The sequence below is a fragment of the Pyrenophora tritici-repentis genome, chromosome 2 (genome assembly GCF_003171515.1).
Source record: "Pyrenophora tritici-repentis strain M4 chromosome 2, whole genome shotgun sequence".
Lineage (NCBI taxonomy): Eukaryota > Fungi > Ascomycota > Dothideomycetes > Pleosporales > Pleosporaceae > Pyrenophora > Pyrenophora tritici-repentis.
The window spans coordinates 4,710,591-4,727,657 of record NC_089391.1 but is presented as its reverse complement, the minus strand read 5'-3'; the positions used below and the strand labels follow the sequence as shown (position 1 = coordinate 4,727,657).

General features: G+C 51.1%; 7 protein-coding genes across 7 annotated transcripts; 5 read left to right on the top strand and 2 right to left on the bottom strand.

The window, feature by feature from the left end:
* Nucleotides 1-227: 227 nt before the first annotated feature.
* PtrM4_072450 (LeuC, 3-isopropylmalate dehydratase large subunit) lies at nucleotides 228-2,704 on the top strand (the record flags this gene model as incomplete). The annotated part of the gene is made up of 4 exons (XM_001941459.1): nucleotides 228-327; nucleotides 378-409; nucleotides 463-537; nucleotides 584-2,704. 4 exons carry the CDS (start codon nucleotides 228-230, stop codon nucleotides 2,702-2,704), a joined length of 2,328 nt encoding a protein of 775 aa, XP_001941494.1.
* Nucleotides 2,705-3,008: 304 nt separating this feature from the next.
* PtrM4_072440 (CDC73, RNA polymerase II accessory factor) lies at nucleotides 3,009-4,333 on the bottom strand (the record flags this gene model as incomplete). Its single annotated transcript, XM_001941460.1, has 2 exons — nucleotides 3,009-3,671; nucleotides 3,731-4,333. The coding sequence occupies 2 exons, from the start codon at nucleotides 4,331-4,333 to the stop codon at nucleotides 3,009-3,011; spliced, it is 1,266 nt and encodes a 421-aa protein (XP_001941495.1).
* A 302-nt stretch (nucleotides 4,334-4,635) lies between these two features.
* On the top strand, nucleotides 4,636-6,087 carry PtrM4_072430 (CypX, Cytochrome P450; the record flags this gene model as incomplete). Its single annotated transcript, XM_001941461.2, has 1 exon — nucleotides 4,636-6,087. One exon carries the CDS (start codon nucleotides 4,636-4,638, stop codon nucleotides 6,085-6,087), a length of 1,452 nt encoding a protein of 483 aa, XP_001941496.1.
* A 543-nt stretch (nucleotides 6,088-6,630) lies between these two features.
* Nucleotides 6,631-7,515, top strand: PtrM4_072420 (uncharacterized protein; the record flags this gene model as incomplete). The annotated part of the gene is made up of 1 exon (XM_066105988.1): nucleotides 6,631-7,515. The coding sequence occupies one exon, from the start codon at nucleotides 6,631-6,633 to the stop codon at nucleotides 7,513-7,515; it is 885 nt and encodes a 294-aa protein (XP_065964615.1).
* A 580-nt stretch (nucleotides 7,516-8,095) lies between these two features.
* Nucleotides 8,096-10,007, top strand: PtrM4_072410 (MFS-1 multi-domain protein; the record flags this gene model as incomplete). The annotated part of the gene is made up of 5 exons (XM_066105987.1): nucleotides 8,096-8,359; nucleotides 8,971-9,016; nucleotides 9,104-9,234; nucleotides 9,283-9,678; nucleotides 9,732-10,007. 5 exons carry the CDS (start codon nucleotides 8,096-8,098, stop codon nucleotides 10,005-10,007), a joined length of 1,113 nt encoding a protein of 370 aa, XP_065964614.1.
* A 496-nt stretch (nucleotides 10,008-10,503) lies between these two features.
* PtrM4_072400 (uncharacterized protein) lies at nucleotides 10,504-12,305 on the top strand (the record flags this gene model as incomplete). The annotated part of the gene is made up of 3 exons (XM_066105986.1): nucleotides 10,504-10,609; nucleotides 10,723-10,923; nucleotides 11,029-12,305. The coding sequence occupies 3 exons, from the start codon at nucleotides 10,504-10,506 to the stop codon at nucleotides 12,303-12,305; spliced, it is 1,584 nt and encodes a 527-aa protein (XP_065964613.1).
* Nucleotides 12,306-13,959: 1,654 nt separating this feature from the next.
* Nucleotides 13,960-15,819, bottom strand: PtrM4_072390 (GlcD, FAD-FMN-containing dehydrogenase; the record flags this gene model as incomplete). Its single annotated transcript, XM_001941465.1, has 1 exon — nucleotides 13,960-15,819. The coding sequence occupies one exon, from the start codon at nucleotides 15,817-15,819 to the stop codon at nucleotides 13,960-13,962; it is 1,860 nt and encodes a 619-aa protein (XP_001941500.1).
* Between the last annotated feature and the right edge of the window lie 1,248 nt (nucleotides 15,820-17,067).

The following is a 17,067-nucleotide window of genomic DNA, read 5'->3' as shown; positions in this document are numbered from 1 at the left end:
GCCGAAGCAACCGGTCATCACTCGCGCCGTGATTGGCGGCTGTGCCCCTCTCGCTGCTGACTCCGAACATCGGCTTTCTTTTTGTGCCTCGTTCGAAGGCGAACAGCCATTCCACATGTACCTCATATAACCTGCCATCTGCTCCTTCCGACCGGCCCGTATTTCTACTCTCTCCCATATCACTGTCTTTGTGTGGAGAATCTTGTACAACAACAACATCTTGCATCATGCCGTCTGCTGTGAAACCTCCCCAGACCCTGTACGACAAGGTCTTCGAAGACCATATTGTCGAAGAGAAGGAAGATGGCACTATTCTTCTCTACATTGGTATGGTCTGCAATATGCGATCTTTGTTCAATATGTTAATATATGTGCAGACAGACATCTTGTCCATGAAGTGACATCACCGGTAGGCAAACCTCGCAGTCCCCACCATACTTCAACACTGACAATAAATCATAGCAAGCATTTGAAGGCCTCCGCAATGCTGGCCGCAGAGTACGAAGACCAGACTGCACTCTCGCCACCGTAGATCACGTATGTTCCTGCTGGTCGGATGATTCCAGTTTCCTAACAACAACAGAACATCCCCACCGCATCACGGAAAAATCTCACCACAACCGAGAATTTCATCGAAGAGACCGACTCCCGGTTACAATGCATGACCCTCGAAGAGAACGTCAAGGCCTTTGACCTTACATACTTTGGTCTTGACGACAAGAGGCAAGGTATCGTGCACATTATCGGGCCCGAACAGGGCTTTACGCTGCCCGGAACGACCGTAGTATGCGGTGACAGTCACACTTCGACACACGGAGCCTTTGGTGCTCTCGCATTCGGTATCGGAACGAGTGAGGTCGAGCACGTCCTTGCCACACAGACAATCATCACTCAACGGAGTAAGAACATGAAGGTTCAGGTTGATGGCGAACTAGGACCTGGTGTTGGCAGCAAGGACATCATCCTACACGTCATTGGCAAGATCGGCACTGCTGGAGGTACTGGTGCAGTCATCGAATTCTGCGGTTCGGCTATCCGCGGCTTGAGCATGGAGGCGCGCATGTCGATATGCAACATGTCTATCGAGGGTGGCGCAAGAGCCGGTATGATCGCGCCCGACCAAATCACAATCGACTACCTCAAGGGAAAGCCGCTTGCGCCAAAGCCCGACAGCCCGGAGTGGAAGAAGGCATGCAGCTACTGGCTGGGTCTGAAATCGGACGAGGGTGCCGAGTACGACATCGAGGTCTTGATTGACGCAAAGGACATTGCGCCAACAGTCTCATGGGGCACTTCACCTCAAGATGTCATCCCAATCACCGGCGTAGTACCCGGACCTGACGACTTCGAAGATGAAGTCAAGAAATCGGCGTGTGAGCGCGCACTCAAGTACATGGGCCTGACTGCTGGCACACCGATGCAGGAGATTCCATTAGACAAGATCTTTATTGGATCGTGTACGAACGCTCGTATTGAGGATCTGCGATCTGCTGCGTCAATCGTAGAAGGCAAGAAGGTCGCCTCCAACATCAAACGTGCCATGATTGTACCTGGATCTGGCCTTGTGAAGAGGCAGGCGGAAGCTGAAGGTCTTGACAAGATCTTCACTGAGGCCGGTTTTGAATGGAGAGAAGCTGGATGCTCCATGTGCCTGGGAATGAACCCCGATATCCTTTCTCCTGGCGAGCGATGCGCGTCAACTTCAAACCGTAACTTTGAAGGTCGACAAGGTGCTGGTGGCCGAACCCATCTGATGTCGCCTGCCATGGCTGCCGCTGCTGCTATCGTTGGAAACTTGGCCGACGTACGAAAACTCGCACCGCAAACTCCAGGGCAGACCAAGGGATCCCCAAAGATCGAGGTAGATGCGCAGGTCGAGGCACCTAGCAGTGATGAGGAGATGGAGAAGATTATGGACCTTCCAAGCTCCGCACCACAGCACACTGCCTCAAACACTAGCAGCACAGGAGGGGCCTCTGCTGGCATGCCCAAGTTTGAGACCCTCCGTGGATACGCCGCACCGATGGACATTGCAAACATCGACACTGACGCCATCATTCCCAAGCAGTTCCTCAAGACCATCAAACGCTCCGGTCTCGGCTCGGCCCTTTTCCACGCCTGGCGGTACGAAGCCGGCACCGACAAGGAGGACCCCTCGTTCGTTCTAAACAAGGAACCCTACCGCAACTCCAAGATTCTAGTCTGCACAGGACCAAACTTTGGCTGCGGTTCAAGTCGTGAACACGCGCCTTGGGCCCTCCTCGACTTTGGCATCAAGTGCATCATCGCCCCCTCCTTTGGCGACATCTTCTTCAACAACACATTCAAGAACGGTATGTTGCCCATCCGCATCACCGACGCAGCTACTCTGCAACGCGTTGCCGACGAAGCGCTTGCTGGAAAGGAAATCGAAGTCGACCTCCCCAACCAGATCATCCGGTCCGCTGATGGCACCGAGCTGGCCAAGTTTGACGTCGAGGAGTTCAGGAAACACTGCCTTGTCAATGGACTTGACGATATCGGTCTTACCATGGCGAATGTCGAGAAGATTGAGAAGCATGAGCAGAAGCGTACGGCGGTTTGGCCTTGGCTGGATGGCAGTGGTTACTTGAAGAGGCATGGACGGGGTCCGGTTAAGATACAGGCGCAGCCCGTGCCCAAGACGAACCGGGGAGAGGAGATCAAGGAGCCGTTGGAGTGGTAGATGCCATTTGTCTTGTTGATTTATTTGGAGATCTTCAGAGCGGATGACTCTTGGATTAGGATTGGGAACAAAAAATTCACGTATAATGAAAGAAAGTTTGAATGTTCTGAGAATGCTTTAAATGGTATATTATGTCTCTCTACTTGTAGATATGGACACGTGATAAGAACCCTGATATGCTGCTAGCTTTTCTCAAGGTATACTAACTTACAGCATGCATGTCGCCTGTGCATACCCTCCCAACGCCGACCCATGTAATCCTAAGAATCCGATAATATGAATACACACGCTCGAACCGCCTCGCCTATCTGATCTGCTGACCAGCAAGTCCCGGTCCATCCCTTGTCCAGCCCCCCTTGCGCATACCCTCTTCGATCCTTCCCCAGATCCTCTCCACAACCTCGCGATCCCTCCATCGTCCCTTTTCACTTCCGGTCCACTTGTCCACGCCAACGGGCAACACACCCCTACCCAATTGCTTGACTGTCTCCGGTGGCTCCTCTGAGCTCCAGCCCACGAAGATACCAGGGTAGTTTGCGAAGAGCTCAGCAGGCTGCGTGTACTTGTAACTCTTGAACTGCCAGAGCTGACCGGTGGTGAAGATAGCGACCACGCGCGACCAATACGTCGGCTTAAAGCTCGAGGTTGAGTCGACGAGAATAAAGGTCAGGGGCTGTGAGGAGATGGATGGGAGGAGACGCTGGATCTGTATCATGTTTGCTGAGGCGGAAGTTGACGAGGAATCCGTCGTGTTTGGGGGGACGAAGACGCCGTCTGAAAGGAATGTCTTTGCGTTTGAGGTACGGAGGAGGGAGGAGGCCGAGGGGGATAGCAGGATAATGGGTTGAAGCCGTTTCTGCGGGCGCTTTTGAAGGTTTGCGACGAGGGCGGGTTGGGGCGCGGGAAGTTTGGCGTCGGGGCGGGTGCGGAGGAATGTGCTGGCGATCTTACGGTAGGGGGAGAAGTCCTGGTGTTTGTTAGTGGTGTGATTTCAACGTTGTTTAGGGTATAGCGTAGGATACGTACGACGTTCTTTGTGCCTCTTAGCACGCTGTTGTGGTCGCCCATCTTTCTCTCTCCGTCGTAGATTTGCAGTAACCGCGCATCTACCATCTTTCCTGCAGCGCCGACCTTGATGCCCCGTCCTCCATCAACAGGGACACCTTTTCCGCCTGCAATGGCGGCGGCATCGCCCGCTGCTGCACTCAGTGCGCTGCCCTCTATAGCTGCGATACTATCACTGCTCTCCGTCTCCCCACTCAGCCAGGCAATGAGCTCAATCTTCTGCGCAAACGTGAGGTTCTGTACGCTGCCGCCTGCTCCACTCGGTAGCTCCTCATTGAGTGTCTGTACAGCGGCAAAGTAATCCGTGACACTCGCGTCTTTGTTCAGCCAGGCAAAGTAGCAGCTGCGCAAGTCGACCGGCTTGCCATCGGGCGCAAATCTTGTGGGCGTACTAAGCGCAAACGTTCTGTGGTCGCCTGAATCCGTGTTAAATGACACATGTGTGGCTTGGGCGAGGTCGGAAACTGTGTCGGCGCTTGTGGTGAGGATGGGTGATGCGCTGGCCTTGATGCTCAGACGGAGGTTGTAGAGCGCGTCTGCGACTTCGACATCTGCTGCGGCCATTTTGGCGGCGTGTGGGCGCGTGGTGCGCGTGTGAGAGGTAACGGAGCTGGTGAGTTTGGTGGACGGCTGGCTTGGTGATGGCTGTTGCAGCTGTAAGTCGCGACAATGCGAGCACTTTTGGGGAAGGATGCCGACGTTTCTCCGATTGGGTTAGTCTGCATGCGGTCCTCCTTCACACAACACTCATTGACGTGCTTATCGTTATCGCGTTCGATTAGCACCCCACTAATGCTGATGTGACTCAATCATCTCAGCTCATATAAATATGTGACACTGGCATAATGTAGCAGTCAACATCCTCCATGGCGTTACAAGACCTTGTTTCTGGTGTCATCGCCGCTCACCCCGTCCTGAACTTCATCCTTGCACCTCTGTTGCTTCTGTTAATTCGTTCGGTATACCGCGTTTACTTCCATCCGCTCTCACACATCCCTGGTCCCTTCCTTCCAAAGCTTACATCTCTTTGGCTGCATTGGCATGCCTACATTGGCAATGAGGCCAGTACCATCCACGAGCTACACCAGCAATATGGTCCATTCGTCCGGGTATCACCTCAGGAGGTCGACATAAGCGATGCTGATGCTATACACACAATTTATGTATCAAAAGGAGGTTTCCCAAAGGCGGTATGCTATGCCAACTTCGACATTGACGGGCACAAAACCATCTTCTCGACTACAGATGGAGACTACCGTAGTCCAAGAGCGAAGGCTGTGGTACCACTGTTCTCTACGAAGTCTCTAAGGGAGAATGAGGCTGCAATTTGGGGCTGTGTTGATCGTATGGTGGATCGCCTACAGCAAGAAGCTTTGACAAGACGACCAGTGAATGTACTGAACCTGACGCGAAGCTTGGCCGTAGATGCTGTCTCTACACATCTGTTTCGAGAAAACTACGACGGAGTCAGTGAACGTGGTCCAGTGCTTAGTGTCAGTGCATTTGTGGACGCATTCGTCGCTGTTGGACGGTTCTTCTACCTACCCAACACCGCTTTTGTGTGGCTAGAATGGGCAGCCACAAAGTGGGCATCTGATCGAGCGACAGACGATAGCATGTCACTGGTTGATAAGTTTGTAGCGAACCTGGTTGCCAACACGACACCCAAGTCAACCACGTATCCGGGACGTCTTCTAGCTGCGGGACTCAGTGACTCGGAGGTCAAGGCGCAATGCAAGGATCTCATCTTTGCAGGAACGGACTCAACGGGTATGAATTTGGCAACCATCATGCGCTACCTAGCTTTACATCCCGAGAAGTACCAGAGACTGAAAGAGGAGGTCAATGGCAACGATACTCTTGAAGCTGATGCACTGGACGTGCAGGCTTTACCCTACCTCAATGCGGTCGTCAAGGAGGGTCTTCGTATCAGCATGGCCAACCCCACTCGCCTACCTCACGTTGTCCCTACAGGAGGATGGACCTTCAAGGATGTTTACTTCCCCGCTGGGGCTATTGTCGGCTGTTCCGCATATGAATTGCATTTCAATCCCACCGTCTTCCCTGAGCCCGAAAGCTTTATTCCTGAGAGATGGCTAAATACTACCGAAGTAATGTCCAAATACTGGTTTGCGTTTGGCGCTGGTAGCCGTGCGTGCATTGCCAGGAACCTGGCTTCTATGGAGTTGCAGTTCGCCACCGAGAGAGTAGCGCGGAGGGAAGCATTGGATGGTGCGAAGGCAGTTCAGAGCCAAGTTGAGATCTACGAATGGTTCAACAGCAAGGTCAAGGGAGAGAAGATTGAATTGATATGGTGATAGGATATTCAGCAGCCATCAGCCCGATGCCCAAGAGGTTCTAGACCTCTGGACCCGGACGTACTAGTGGAAACATCGCACAAATGCATCGTACAAGTCGGAGTCTGTTTTCTGGTTGCCCAATCGTGTTCTGTTCCTGTGTCAAGGACTTTCGGTCTAGTATAGGTCTGTAAATTGAGTGCTGTAGCTTAGTATTGAGTACCTGTCAGAAGTTTTCACTGATGTTCCTTATATGCGAACAGTGAGTGAAATATAACCGAACAGTGAATTGACGTCAACACTGTAAATGCATTGCAGCCAAACTCGCCAAACTCCCCGCCGCGGCCTTCGATCGATACGGATAGACCGAAGACTGGCCTCCATAAATTTGAAAATCCCCCCTAACTGACTACACCACCAGTGCCACGGGAGCAACCGCAACCATCTCCCTCAACTCAACCAACTCAACCAACTCATCGAGATCTACCAACTCAACCAAGAGATATGCCATCATGTCACCAAGAGACGAAGACCTCAAAGGCAATGGCCCCCTTTCGAAACACCATGAAGGATGTTAAGAAGTTCGTACACAAGCACATCCGGAAGAAGCCATTCCTGTTTATGGAACTTCCGGCTGAAGTCCGGAATCGCATCTACGAATACGCCTTAGAGAATCGAAATGAGCCAACCTCAAAAGATCATACAACTCAAGTCACGCTCGCGCGGCAACGTAACATCTTCGGGATCCATCGAGCACCCCGTGGTGCCCTTGCTCTTTTGCAAGTCTGCCGCCAAGTCCGTCGCGAGTTGCAGCCCTTGTACATGGCCGTAGGGGATATTCGAATTTCCGTGGAGCTCCGCGATCTATCTTCACTCCTATCCACATGGTACTCGGAACCCAACACCAACGCCGTCATGCAAGTCTCTGCTCCACCCACCATTCTCATCTGGGTCTCTGCCCAAGATGTCTTGGGGGGCCTTGTTGTCGACATGCGCCATCTCTTTCTCATCATGGCCCGCAACCCAACACCGGCTTGGTATACGAATGCCCACATTCACGAGTACCGATTCCACCTCCTCCGCCAATCCACCATTCCCTACGCTATGGACCGCCTGCTCCGAGTTCTCGAGTATGCAGAGAGTGTACCTGATGTGTTGCTCGAAGACGTCAAGAGCGGAGTCATCTCAGAGATCAAGTTTGTGGTGAACAAGAATGGGACTTTCAAGTGGCTTCTCACTGTTGTCATTGAGGGTGCCACACCAGGGCATCTGGTTACCGAGGAGGAGTACACGCGCTTGGAGGGATACTTTGAGCATTTGACTATGGAGGCTTACATTTACATGGTGATGAAGCTTGTCAACGAGACAGGTGAGGAGGTGTCTGTGTTCAGTAGCACTTTTGAGATGGATATCCTAGACTGGACTTGCTACAGGGGTGTTTGGACATAAGCATAGTGATTTGGAGAGACATACGCCTTACGATGGTTATCCCAGTCTGGGCTCGCAACAGGCTGAAGATGATGATATGAGGCAAGAGGACGGTCAGTTGGAGAAGAAGCCGAGGAGTAGGCCCAAGCATGGCTGGCGGATACAAAGCATTGAAAAAGGATACATCATTGTTGCATGGCTCTAGGATATTTGAGAAGAGAGGGAAATCCATTGTTGGCTTCGGGTGTTGATCTCGAAGTCGGCGTTCATCCTTTGTCCATTTTTTCATGGGATCTTGAGGCATGTAGGCGAGACTATGCAACAACCAAGTCTACTTTACTTTCCCCTTCATTTTTGCTTATACCAGCGATTCGGTAGCTAAACAATCAGGAATTAGTGTAAAATCAGGCTAGACCATTTGTAATTCCAATCTGTTTTCTTTATCAAGCTAGTGCCCATCAGCCGAATGTGCCTCATTGTTCCCAAATCTGTGAATACGTGACAGATCACTGTTGTACTGTGATGCCCATAATGCCTCTTACTTAAAACTACGTCTATCATCTGCCGTCTACCATCCACACTCATTACAACACCACCCACTATGCCCCGCCCTTCTGCCAACCTTACGTCAATCCATGACACCAACTGGCACACTTACGCCCTATCAAACTTCTCTACAACGTCAGATCTCTCTGCGAAACTAAAATTCGACATCAACACCGAATGCAATGTGGAGTCAAAGCCCGACGTTGAATCCCTACTAGAATGGAAGCCGCAGAAGAAGGAGCTGTTAATTATGCTCAGATTAAGTTTCATATCATTAATGATAGCGCTGGATGCAACAATTTTAGTCACGGTGTTGCCTGTAAGTTGCAAGCTGACTTTTCGCTCCAGAACAGGGGGTTGGGCTAATGCAATGTACAGGTGATCGCACACGAGTTGCACGGCTCTTCTGTTGATACATTTTGGGCTGCAACGCCGTATCTGCTCACTTCGGCGATATTTCAACCGGTTATTGCGTCGTTATCGGCGCTTTTTGGGAGACAGCAGATGCTTGTTCTTTGACTGACGTTTTTCACCTTTGGTATGTATGCGGATTATGTCGTTTTGGAAGGAGACAGTCTACTAACTGGAGGTTTGAACGCAGGGACGGTGATTTGTTCGGCTGCAAAGGACTTCACCGTACTGCTCACTGGACGGTGTATCCAAGGGATTGGAGGAGGAGGGATTATAACGCTTACTCAGGTCATTTTTTGTGATATCGTACTTTTGAGGTTGCGTCCAAAGTACTTCGCCATGGTTCTGGGCGCATGGAGTTTGGGAAGTATCATCGGCCCTGTGGTTGGGGGCTTGTTGGTTGATCATGTTTCGTGGCGGTATTGCTTTCACATCAACTATCCATTCTGTGGGGCTGGCTTCGTTGTCGCGGCCTTGGTCGTGCGCCTTGATGCGGTGGAGAAGCTTACATTCTTGCAGAAGCTTAGACGGATGGACTGGATTGGTGCAGGTCTTTTCATCGGAAGTATGACTAGTTTTCTAGTTGGTATCTCCTCAGGCGGGGTCTTGTATGCGTGGCGATCAGCAGTGACCCTCTCTCTGATCGTTGTAGGGCTCTCCGGCTTGGTCGTTTTCTTCCGCTGGGAGATATATAAGCAAGAACACACGCTGCTACCAATGTCCATCTTCGGCAACTGGAGTGCCATCGCAGCCTTTTACGGCGCTATGATCAACGGCTTGCTTGTAAGTTGCGCCTTGAGACATGTCCCAGAGTTCCACTGACCACACCAGCTCTTTACCGTCTTATATTACTGGCCGTTTCACGATATGAGTGTCCGAGGAAGTTCTCCTACTCAAGCAGGCGTTAACGTATTACCCGCTGTACTATTCACAGTGCCTGGCGCTATCGTTGTATCCATCGTGACATCGCGCATCGGTCGCTTTCGATGGGCGATATGGAGCGGCTGGACAATTACGACCCTCGCATGCATTCTGCAGCTACTATTCAACAAGAAGCCCACACCAGTCGTCACTTCCGTGCTTCGTGCTGTCTTCGGTCTCGGCATGGGTATGGCGCTCACAAGCCTCAACGTCGGAACACAAGCCATGTCGAGGGCTGAAGACGCGGCAATGACAGCGAGCATGTATGGCTTCCTCCGAAGTCTAGGCATGCCCCTCGGTGTTGCTGTAAGCTCTACCCACATCTGTTTCTTCTATTAAAGTCGCTGACACTCTCCGAGCTTGCAGGAACAATCTTCTCAAACTCCATGTCTGACAAGCTTTCAGAGCTGCGGTTACCCACGAGCATTGCGCATGAATCTGAAAGCTATGTTTTGATCTTGCGTACCATGCTGGATTCCTCGCGGAAGAGCACGATTCTGGAGTCATACAAGACAGGCTTTGAGTCGGTTTTTGTTATGCTTACGGCTGTTTCGGCAAGCGCTTTGGCCTTTAGCTTCGTTATTAGGAGGTTTAGTATGGATAAGAAGCTTCTTGCGCAATATTCTGCGAGATGATGCGCGATTGCTAGGCGTAGACAAGGGGTTTAGGAAGATCTTGCAGAGCATGGAATACTGATGTGTATTTGCGTAGGGGCATTTTGCCTATTTCCAAAGAAGACGTTTGTAGATGCATGGAGAAAAGCGATATGGGTTGCAGCCAACGTGTCTATGGCAAGAACACTGGCAGTACCGCTGGTTTTAGACTAGTGCCGAAGTCCCCCGCAATCAAGCTAGTGCCCCACATGACAATCAATCGTTCCCACCTCCAACTGGCAACGGACAAAGACAAAGATTCTGTACATTCAGTCGTTCTGTACTTTTGCGGCTCACACAGGGCGTGTTTCATCCTTGGAGACGTGCATTCCGATTACTCCGCGATAACACCGAAGACCCAACCACCGCGGCTCTCCTAAAATCCTCGCCTCTTTTTCAATCTCCACGACTTTCATCCAATGCAGCTGTACATATCAGAATCATTTTAATAACCTAAGCGAACCGACCCACATTCATAATGGCGTTCCTGTTCGACTTTCCACAAGAACTCTTTGATCGAGTTTTGGATGAGTACGTTGCGATTACCCCTCTACCTGAGGTATTCCGTGCCCGGGTTGTGTGTCGTAAGTCAGAACCACTATTTCCCCAAGCTTTCTTGAAAAATAAAGCAAATGGCTACAACATCTCTCAAGTCATGCTGGGAGAATGTATTTTTTCCATGTCTAATACGCTGAAGGGGTATTTCATCGTCACATCGACCATGCACTACTTGCAGAGACCCCTGCCTCAGTTTACCACTATACCGACGCTCATGCACAGCCATCAATCCCATGGCAGGACGGGCCACGGAGCTTCCTCGACAGGTACTCTTACAAACTCCTCCTCAATCATTGCAAGACCAATCGTGGTATGAACGCACACTACATCAGACTCATTCGTAAGTGAAAGGAGCTTCATTTGAATATGTTAGAATGCGGGCCGCTCCTCCAACTATGGCCCGTACTATATAGAATAAACTTCACTAATAGTTTACGGTCGACAGACGACCTTGTCGATAGATTGTTATTATCTGCGGATGGACAAACCAATGCTTCAAACGTTGCTTTTCGCGAAAAATATCTAAAGGATCTTTGCCGAGGCATCAGCTTCGCCGGGGACTCTGCCGCCAACTACTTGCTTTATAAAAGTATGAATAAACGCAAGGGACGTTGTATGTGGCCCCCCAGTCCCGATCAGGATTTCCGCAAATATGATCACGAAGCATCCGGGGACTTTCTAAACGGCGACATACTCGCAGCTGCAGCCGCTGTCGGCCACCGCGATGCTGTTCACACTCTTCTCGAGAATGGAGTAGGTCTTTGGAAAACACTCACTCATCTAGGATGCCCTATCAAACTTGCAGCTGTCAACAATCAAATCGGAGCGCTATTTGAAATCATGGAAGCGGCAAAGACGCGTCTGAATAAGAAAGGAAAGAGTACTTGGATAACCCTCACACCTATCAAGCAAGCCATTGAATCTGCAGTGGATGTCAACGCTGGCGCGTCTGTGTGCTTGCTCCGGGAGTTTCTTCTCACCTTGCGTGAACGCACTCAAGAAGCGCCCGAATATTCTAGAGAGGGACTCGATAGGATGATAGCACTTAGGGCTGTACCCATTGGAAATGCCAGATATGTCATGCCATGGCTGGAAGAGAGCGCCTCGAAGGATACCCGTGCCAAACATGAGGAGAACGTCAAGACAGTGTTGGTTTCAGCTTGCACAGCCGGACAGACCAGACTCGTACAAAACATTCTCGATGACACTCCAGGTTTTGAGAGCCTTTATTTGGAGTTGTCAATGCTGGCAGCTCAACACGGCTACCGAACCTTGATCGATCTCTTCCAGGGCTATGGCGTGGTTATCGAGCCACAGCATCTTTTCAGGGCTCTCGATGGTAGAGATGAGATTCGTGTCGAGAGTGCAGACCTCTCAAAGACGTACTTTCTTATAGTGCAGCACATGATCAACATCGGAGTCGCCGTGGACGTACTTACTCTAAAACGATGTGAGATGCTAGCGACCGAGTTATTTCGCAACAGAAAGATCGACGACAATGCCAAACATGTCTCCCGTACCGATAAGGCTATGTGTATTATCCTGGTTGCTCACACAGCGATGAAGCATGTCGAACGTTCAGTCCTCAAGAGTCAATTCTACACCAAGAACTTTCTCAAAGTTGTGCTCAACGGAAGAATCAAGGTCCCTTATGCACCTCTGCCTTTTACAGAGATGGCAAGGGAGGTTATTGAGTGGATTGAAACACCGGAACCGGAGTGAAATGAATGTTTGGATAGAGCAGCAAAACGTTTGGGACTATAGAGAAGGCGTTCGTGAGTAATCTCTGTTGGTGTACAAGCTACTTTGCTAATAAACCTCATTTGGGAAGTGATACCAATAATCTCTTTCGCAGTCTTGATGAGCAGAAGTTTGTCTGACATTACTGCCAACTTAACAGACATTAGTCATCTTTTAATACAAAATTCGTCATATCAGTGTCTCGTATGATTATGTCCTTGCCTATCGTCATCATGATACTGAAAATGATACAGACAGGTTCTTGTCGGTTTACTGACTTGTACAATACTTGGGTAGAATTGCGACAGCAGATTCAACACCAATCCAAATCTGCGACACAGAGGAGGTGGATACCCTAGTGCATAGGCTCTCACGTCGAAATATTAGCAGCAGCGAGATCACCCTCACCTTCTCCATACAAAGTATCACGTCCACTGGTGTCATGCTTACAGCTCAGAAATGTAGCGGTACAGCCATACCACCAGCTGAGACAGGCATTGAGTTGAGGAATGCGCCGTTCTGTGTGTTCCAACAATCACTGAAGCCCATAGGGGGGCCCTTGAGATTGGGGAACTACGTACAGACCCCGAAACCCGCCCTCATGAGACCAAAGTCTACGCTGAGTTCGACTCAGGCTACGCCTCTCAGTCCACTCTGGTGAAAACATGATAGTCCTCCCTTCCAGTGAGATTGAAAGGAAAGGGAGTCTAAGACCTCAGGCTTTTCATGAGGGATTTGTCATGGAGGCAACGTTTTCTGTTGACCATGTGATCATGTCAATGTTGCCTAGCTTGTCGTGTGGTTTCTTGCAATGACAAATCAAACATACAAGATGAATCAGCTGAAAGCTCGTTGCGCCCGTAACATAATGGCAAGAGCTGCGGTGGAGATCTGAAACAAGAAACTCGTCATAGTCACCCGGGCAAGAGGCATTGCCAAGGTCATTGCATCACTCTTACCCGATTTAAAATGCTATCCTGAGCTCCTTCCACGCGGGCTGTGAAATATCTTCACACGCTTCTCGCCTACCCCTCCATACTGCAACATCACCAACCTCAAATCCTTCAGCCAGTGTATACCCACATTGTTACAGGAAGAAAAAAAAAGATAAGCCAAACCTAATCGCTACGTATACCCCAAAGTCTCTAGTCTACGCTTCGAGAAGAACAACCACGAGGCTTACCCACTGTTATCTTTGCATCATGGGGATGGCCTAGCCTGTCTTGACCTGGTTGGGTGCGCGCCATGTGCTACATGGACCGAACCTTCGGCTTCCTCTGCCAAGCAATCCTTCGAGCGGCTGAGTATCCGCCTCGGCACTTGTGGATTTGCACGTTACGCTAGTAACGCGCGAGACGACCTTCCCATTTTGCAGTCTGGAGCGAGCGATGCCCAACTGACGGCGGGTCGATCTTCAAGCACTACTGGAGAACGTTGAGCTAATGATGCAGTGGCAGAAGTTTCAGCTGAACGGCAAAAGGGTTTGTGATTGTGGAGTAAGGGCTAGAGTTGGCCCTGGAATAGAGTTCTCGTATACAAGTGGGTACGAGCTGAGTCTCAGTCGAAGAGGTATGTACCCGAAGAAGAGAATAATAGTGAAAGTAAAAATCAAGGCTATATACATTCATGACAGCCCTTACACACGGCACAGCTTTCCATTCTCATTGGGCATTCCATCCACACTCTCCACCTTCCACCTCTCGGAACCCACACCGGTAGAGGCAAAGAAGACATCATACGGGTCGAGCTTAGCCTTCAATTCAAGGAGCTTAGGGTACTTGGTACCGTAGAAGGCGTCGCCAAAGTTTGGCTCGAGACGGTCGGCCTCGGCGAGGTAGGATCCAGCACCGGGGCTAATGTCTCTCCAGGCCTGCATGTCACCTGCCTGGAAGTCTCTGCGGATCTTCATGGCCTCTTCGGCGGTGCTGTTGGTTGGCCAGCGCACGGACTGCATGCTGAGCGAGATCATGGGACGCCAGTGCGAGTTGACGGCGTTGTCTGTGTTGAAGGGGTCTTTGGCCTGCATGTTGAAGTGCACTTGCACGCGGTTGTTCTCGCTCGACGCACGGATGTGTTCGTACACCTCCTGACGCTTCTCAGCCGTCTCGAAGTTCGCGCGGGGGAAGAGACGCGATCCAGTTGCGTAGTTGACCTTCTGGACTAGTTCGAGTGGGAAGGAAGCTTTCCATGCATCGTAGAAGTTGTCAAAGTGGGTGATGTTGGGATCGAACTTAATGCCCAGGTCGGTGAGCTTGGTGAGGAAAGGCTGCAGGAGAGCAGTGGCCTCCGCTTCAGACTTGCCTGGTGCGAAGAAGGGAGAAAAGGCGAAGGCGAAAGTGCCGTTCTTGGGAATCAGGGTCCAGTATGTGTATGTGCCTGCGTCCGCGTTGTCGATCCAGGAGTCGACATAGGCGCGCATCGCAGCCCAAAAGGTCTCGTTGCCAGTGTCCACGGATGAGAATCCGAATCGAGAGGTGGTAACCTCCAAGTCAGGGTGCGCCTTGACAGTGACAGAGGTGACGACACCGAATGTGCTGCCACCTCCACCGCGAAGAGCCCAGAAAAGATCGGTGTTGGAGGTGGAGTTGGCGACGACGAACTCGCCATCAGCCCTGACGACTTCCATGGACAGAACACTGTCAGCGCCAGTACCATAGAGTCCAGTCAGAGGCGAGTGACCTCCACCCTGGATGTAGCCACCCATGACTCCGACTGTCTCGCCTTCGCCACCAACGACGACTCTGCCCTTCTCAGCGGCAGCCTTGTAGATCTCAAAGGCTTGAACACCGACACCGTTCTTGAAGGCAGGACCGGAGTAGTTGAGCTTCTCGTCGACATAATTCTCGATGTATTCAATATCCTTCATGTTGTGCGTCCAGATGCTAAGGGCGTCTTTGCCGCCGCTCTTGCCCAAAAAGTCATGGCCAGTGTTCTTGATGACGAGTCTAACGCCAGTGTTCCTTGCAAAGTTCACAGCAAGCTGGACGTGCTTGGGCTCCGTGGCATTGACGACATACATTGGGTATCCACCGCGAGTGCACCCGTGCGAGTCGAAGAGCATCGGTGGTGTGCAGGTCATGCCTTGTGCGACTGGAGACATCATCTCGATGGGGTCGACCATGTGAAGATAACTCCTTTGCCATGCTGCCAGAGTGTATTCTGAGCACTTTGCACCATCATAGTCGGCGCCAGGGTAGCAAACCGCAGCCAGAGGAGTAGGCGCGTTGAGAACGCGGTCGCCAGTCAGTTCGTTAAGTTTGGACCAGGCTTCGTCGGATGGCCATTGTGGGTCGTCCGGGTACACTTTGCATCTCGATGTCGAGTTGTGTGGTGTGGCGACTGAGCCGGGCAGGAAAAGTGACCTGACTGCGGGAGTGACGCCTTGTAAGTCGACATCTGCGTCGAAGACGCAAGTATTAAGTTTAGCTGACAACAGGGGCGATGCTGTCGTTGAGGCTGCAGCCAACGCTGTGAGCCATAAGGTCATGGATGCCATAATAACAAGGTCGTCGATTCGATCAACGATTCAGAGTAAGCCCGAGTGACCGTCTTCTGGTACTTGATCGTCTGGTTCACCGGTTGCAGATCTGTATACCTGTCAGAAACGTTTCTTGTCTCACAACAAAGTTTCGCTACTTACCTGTCCCTTGAAGTCTGCGGGTGATGGCGTACGTACTACGGACCGTTGCGCTGTGAGACGAGAAACGAAGGGATTGACATAGTACTCATCTCACTAAATGACTCGGTACATCAGGAAACGTTTAAAATACCGTTCTTGGCAGGTTATAGGCTAATGCTGTTGCCCTGAATGTGACTGCTGATCTTGTACAGAAATGTATCATATAAGCTGAACCAGCTAGGATCGTGAACATGGGATTGCGTTAACGAATGTTGTATCCACCCGAAAGACCCCACCAGATTGGTTCTATGATAGAGGGCGGCAATTGCGACAAGCATTCACTGAGCACCAAACTATACCATACAAGGGACAGGCAGTCGGCAATCGACAGTGCGCGATGGTCCATCTTCAGGAGCATTTCTAAATCGCATGAGGAGAAGAGATTGATGGTGCTAGGGTTTCATCCGTCGACGCGGCAATGCCGTGGTCCAGAGCCATTTGCAACCCTGGCTTACGGTAGTTCGCGGTAGTCTGTGGTAGTGCGGGTTCGAGGGGTAGCGCGGTCGGGGGTCAGCGAAAGAGTTGGGATCGGCGACCCCAACGGGAACCTGCCAAGCGAATCTACCACGGATATTCTCGTGCCTCAAGCGTCTTCGCGGAAAAACAAACATCTGATCACACCACAGCCAACCAAAAACTGCTGTTGATTATCCCGCCGTCCAATCCCGCACCCCGGATTGACTTGCGCTGCCGCTGCCCACGCACGCGGTCCGGACAATATTCTTAGCATCACGGCATTGTTGCTGAGAGCCGAAAGCCTCACGACAGCCTTCCAGAGCCCAGAGCCCAACGCCACTTTCCTGTGGTCCACATGGTTTCTTGCATCAACCTTGCGCAGCCCAAGAACTTGACTCGCAAAGATAATGTTTCGAAACAGCAGCCCAATGACCCATGCCTTCCCTCCCGTCCGTCATCCAGAACTTCCACCAGCCAATAGGCATCATCTCGGCATGCATGGCCCGTGTTGAGAAACTTACTCGAGTTGTCAACCCACATTCGGACCGTGAAGGAGCTTCTTTCAATGGCTTGAGACAGTCTAGTACTCCTTATGGCAATTTAAAAGAT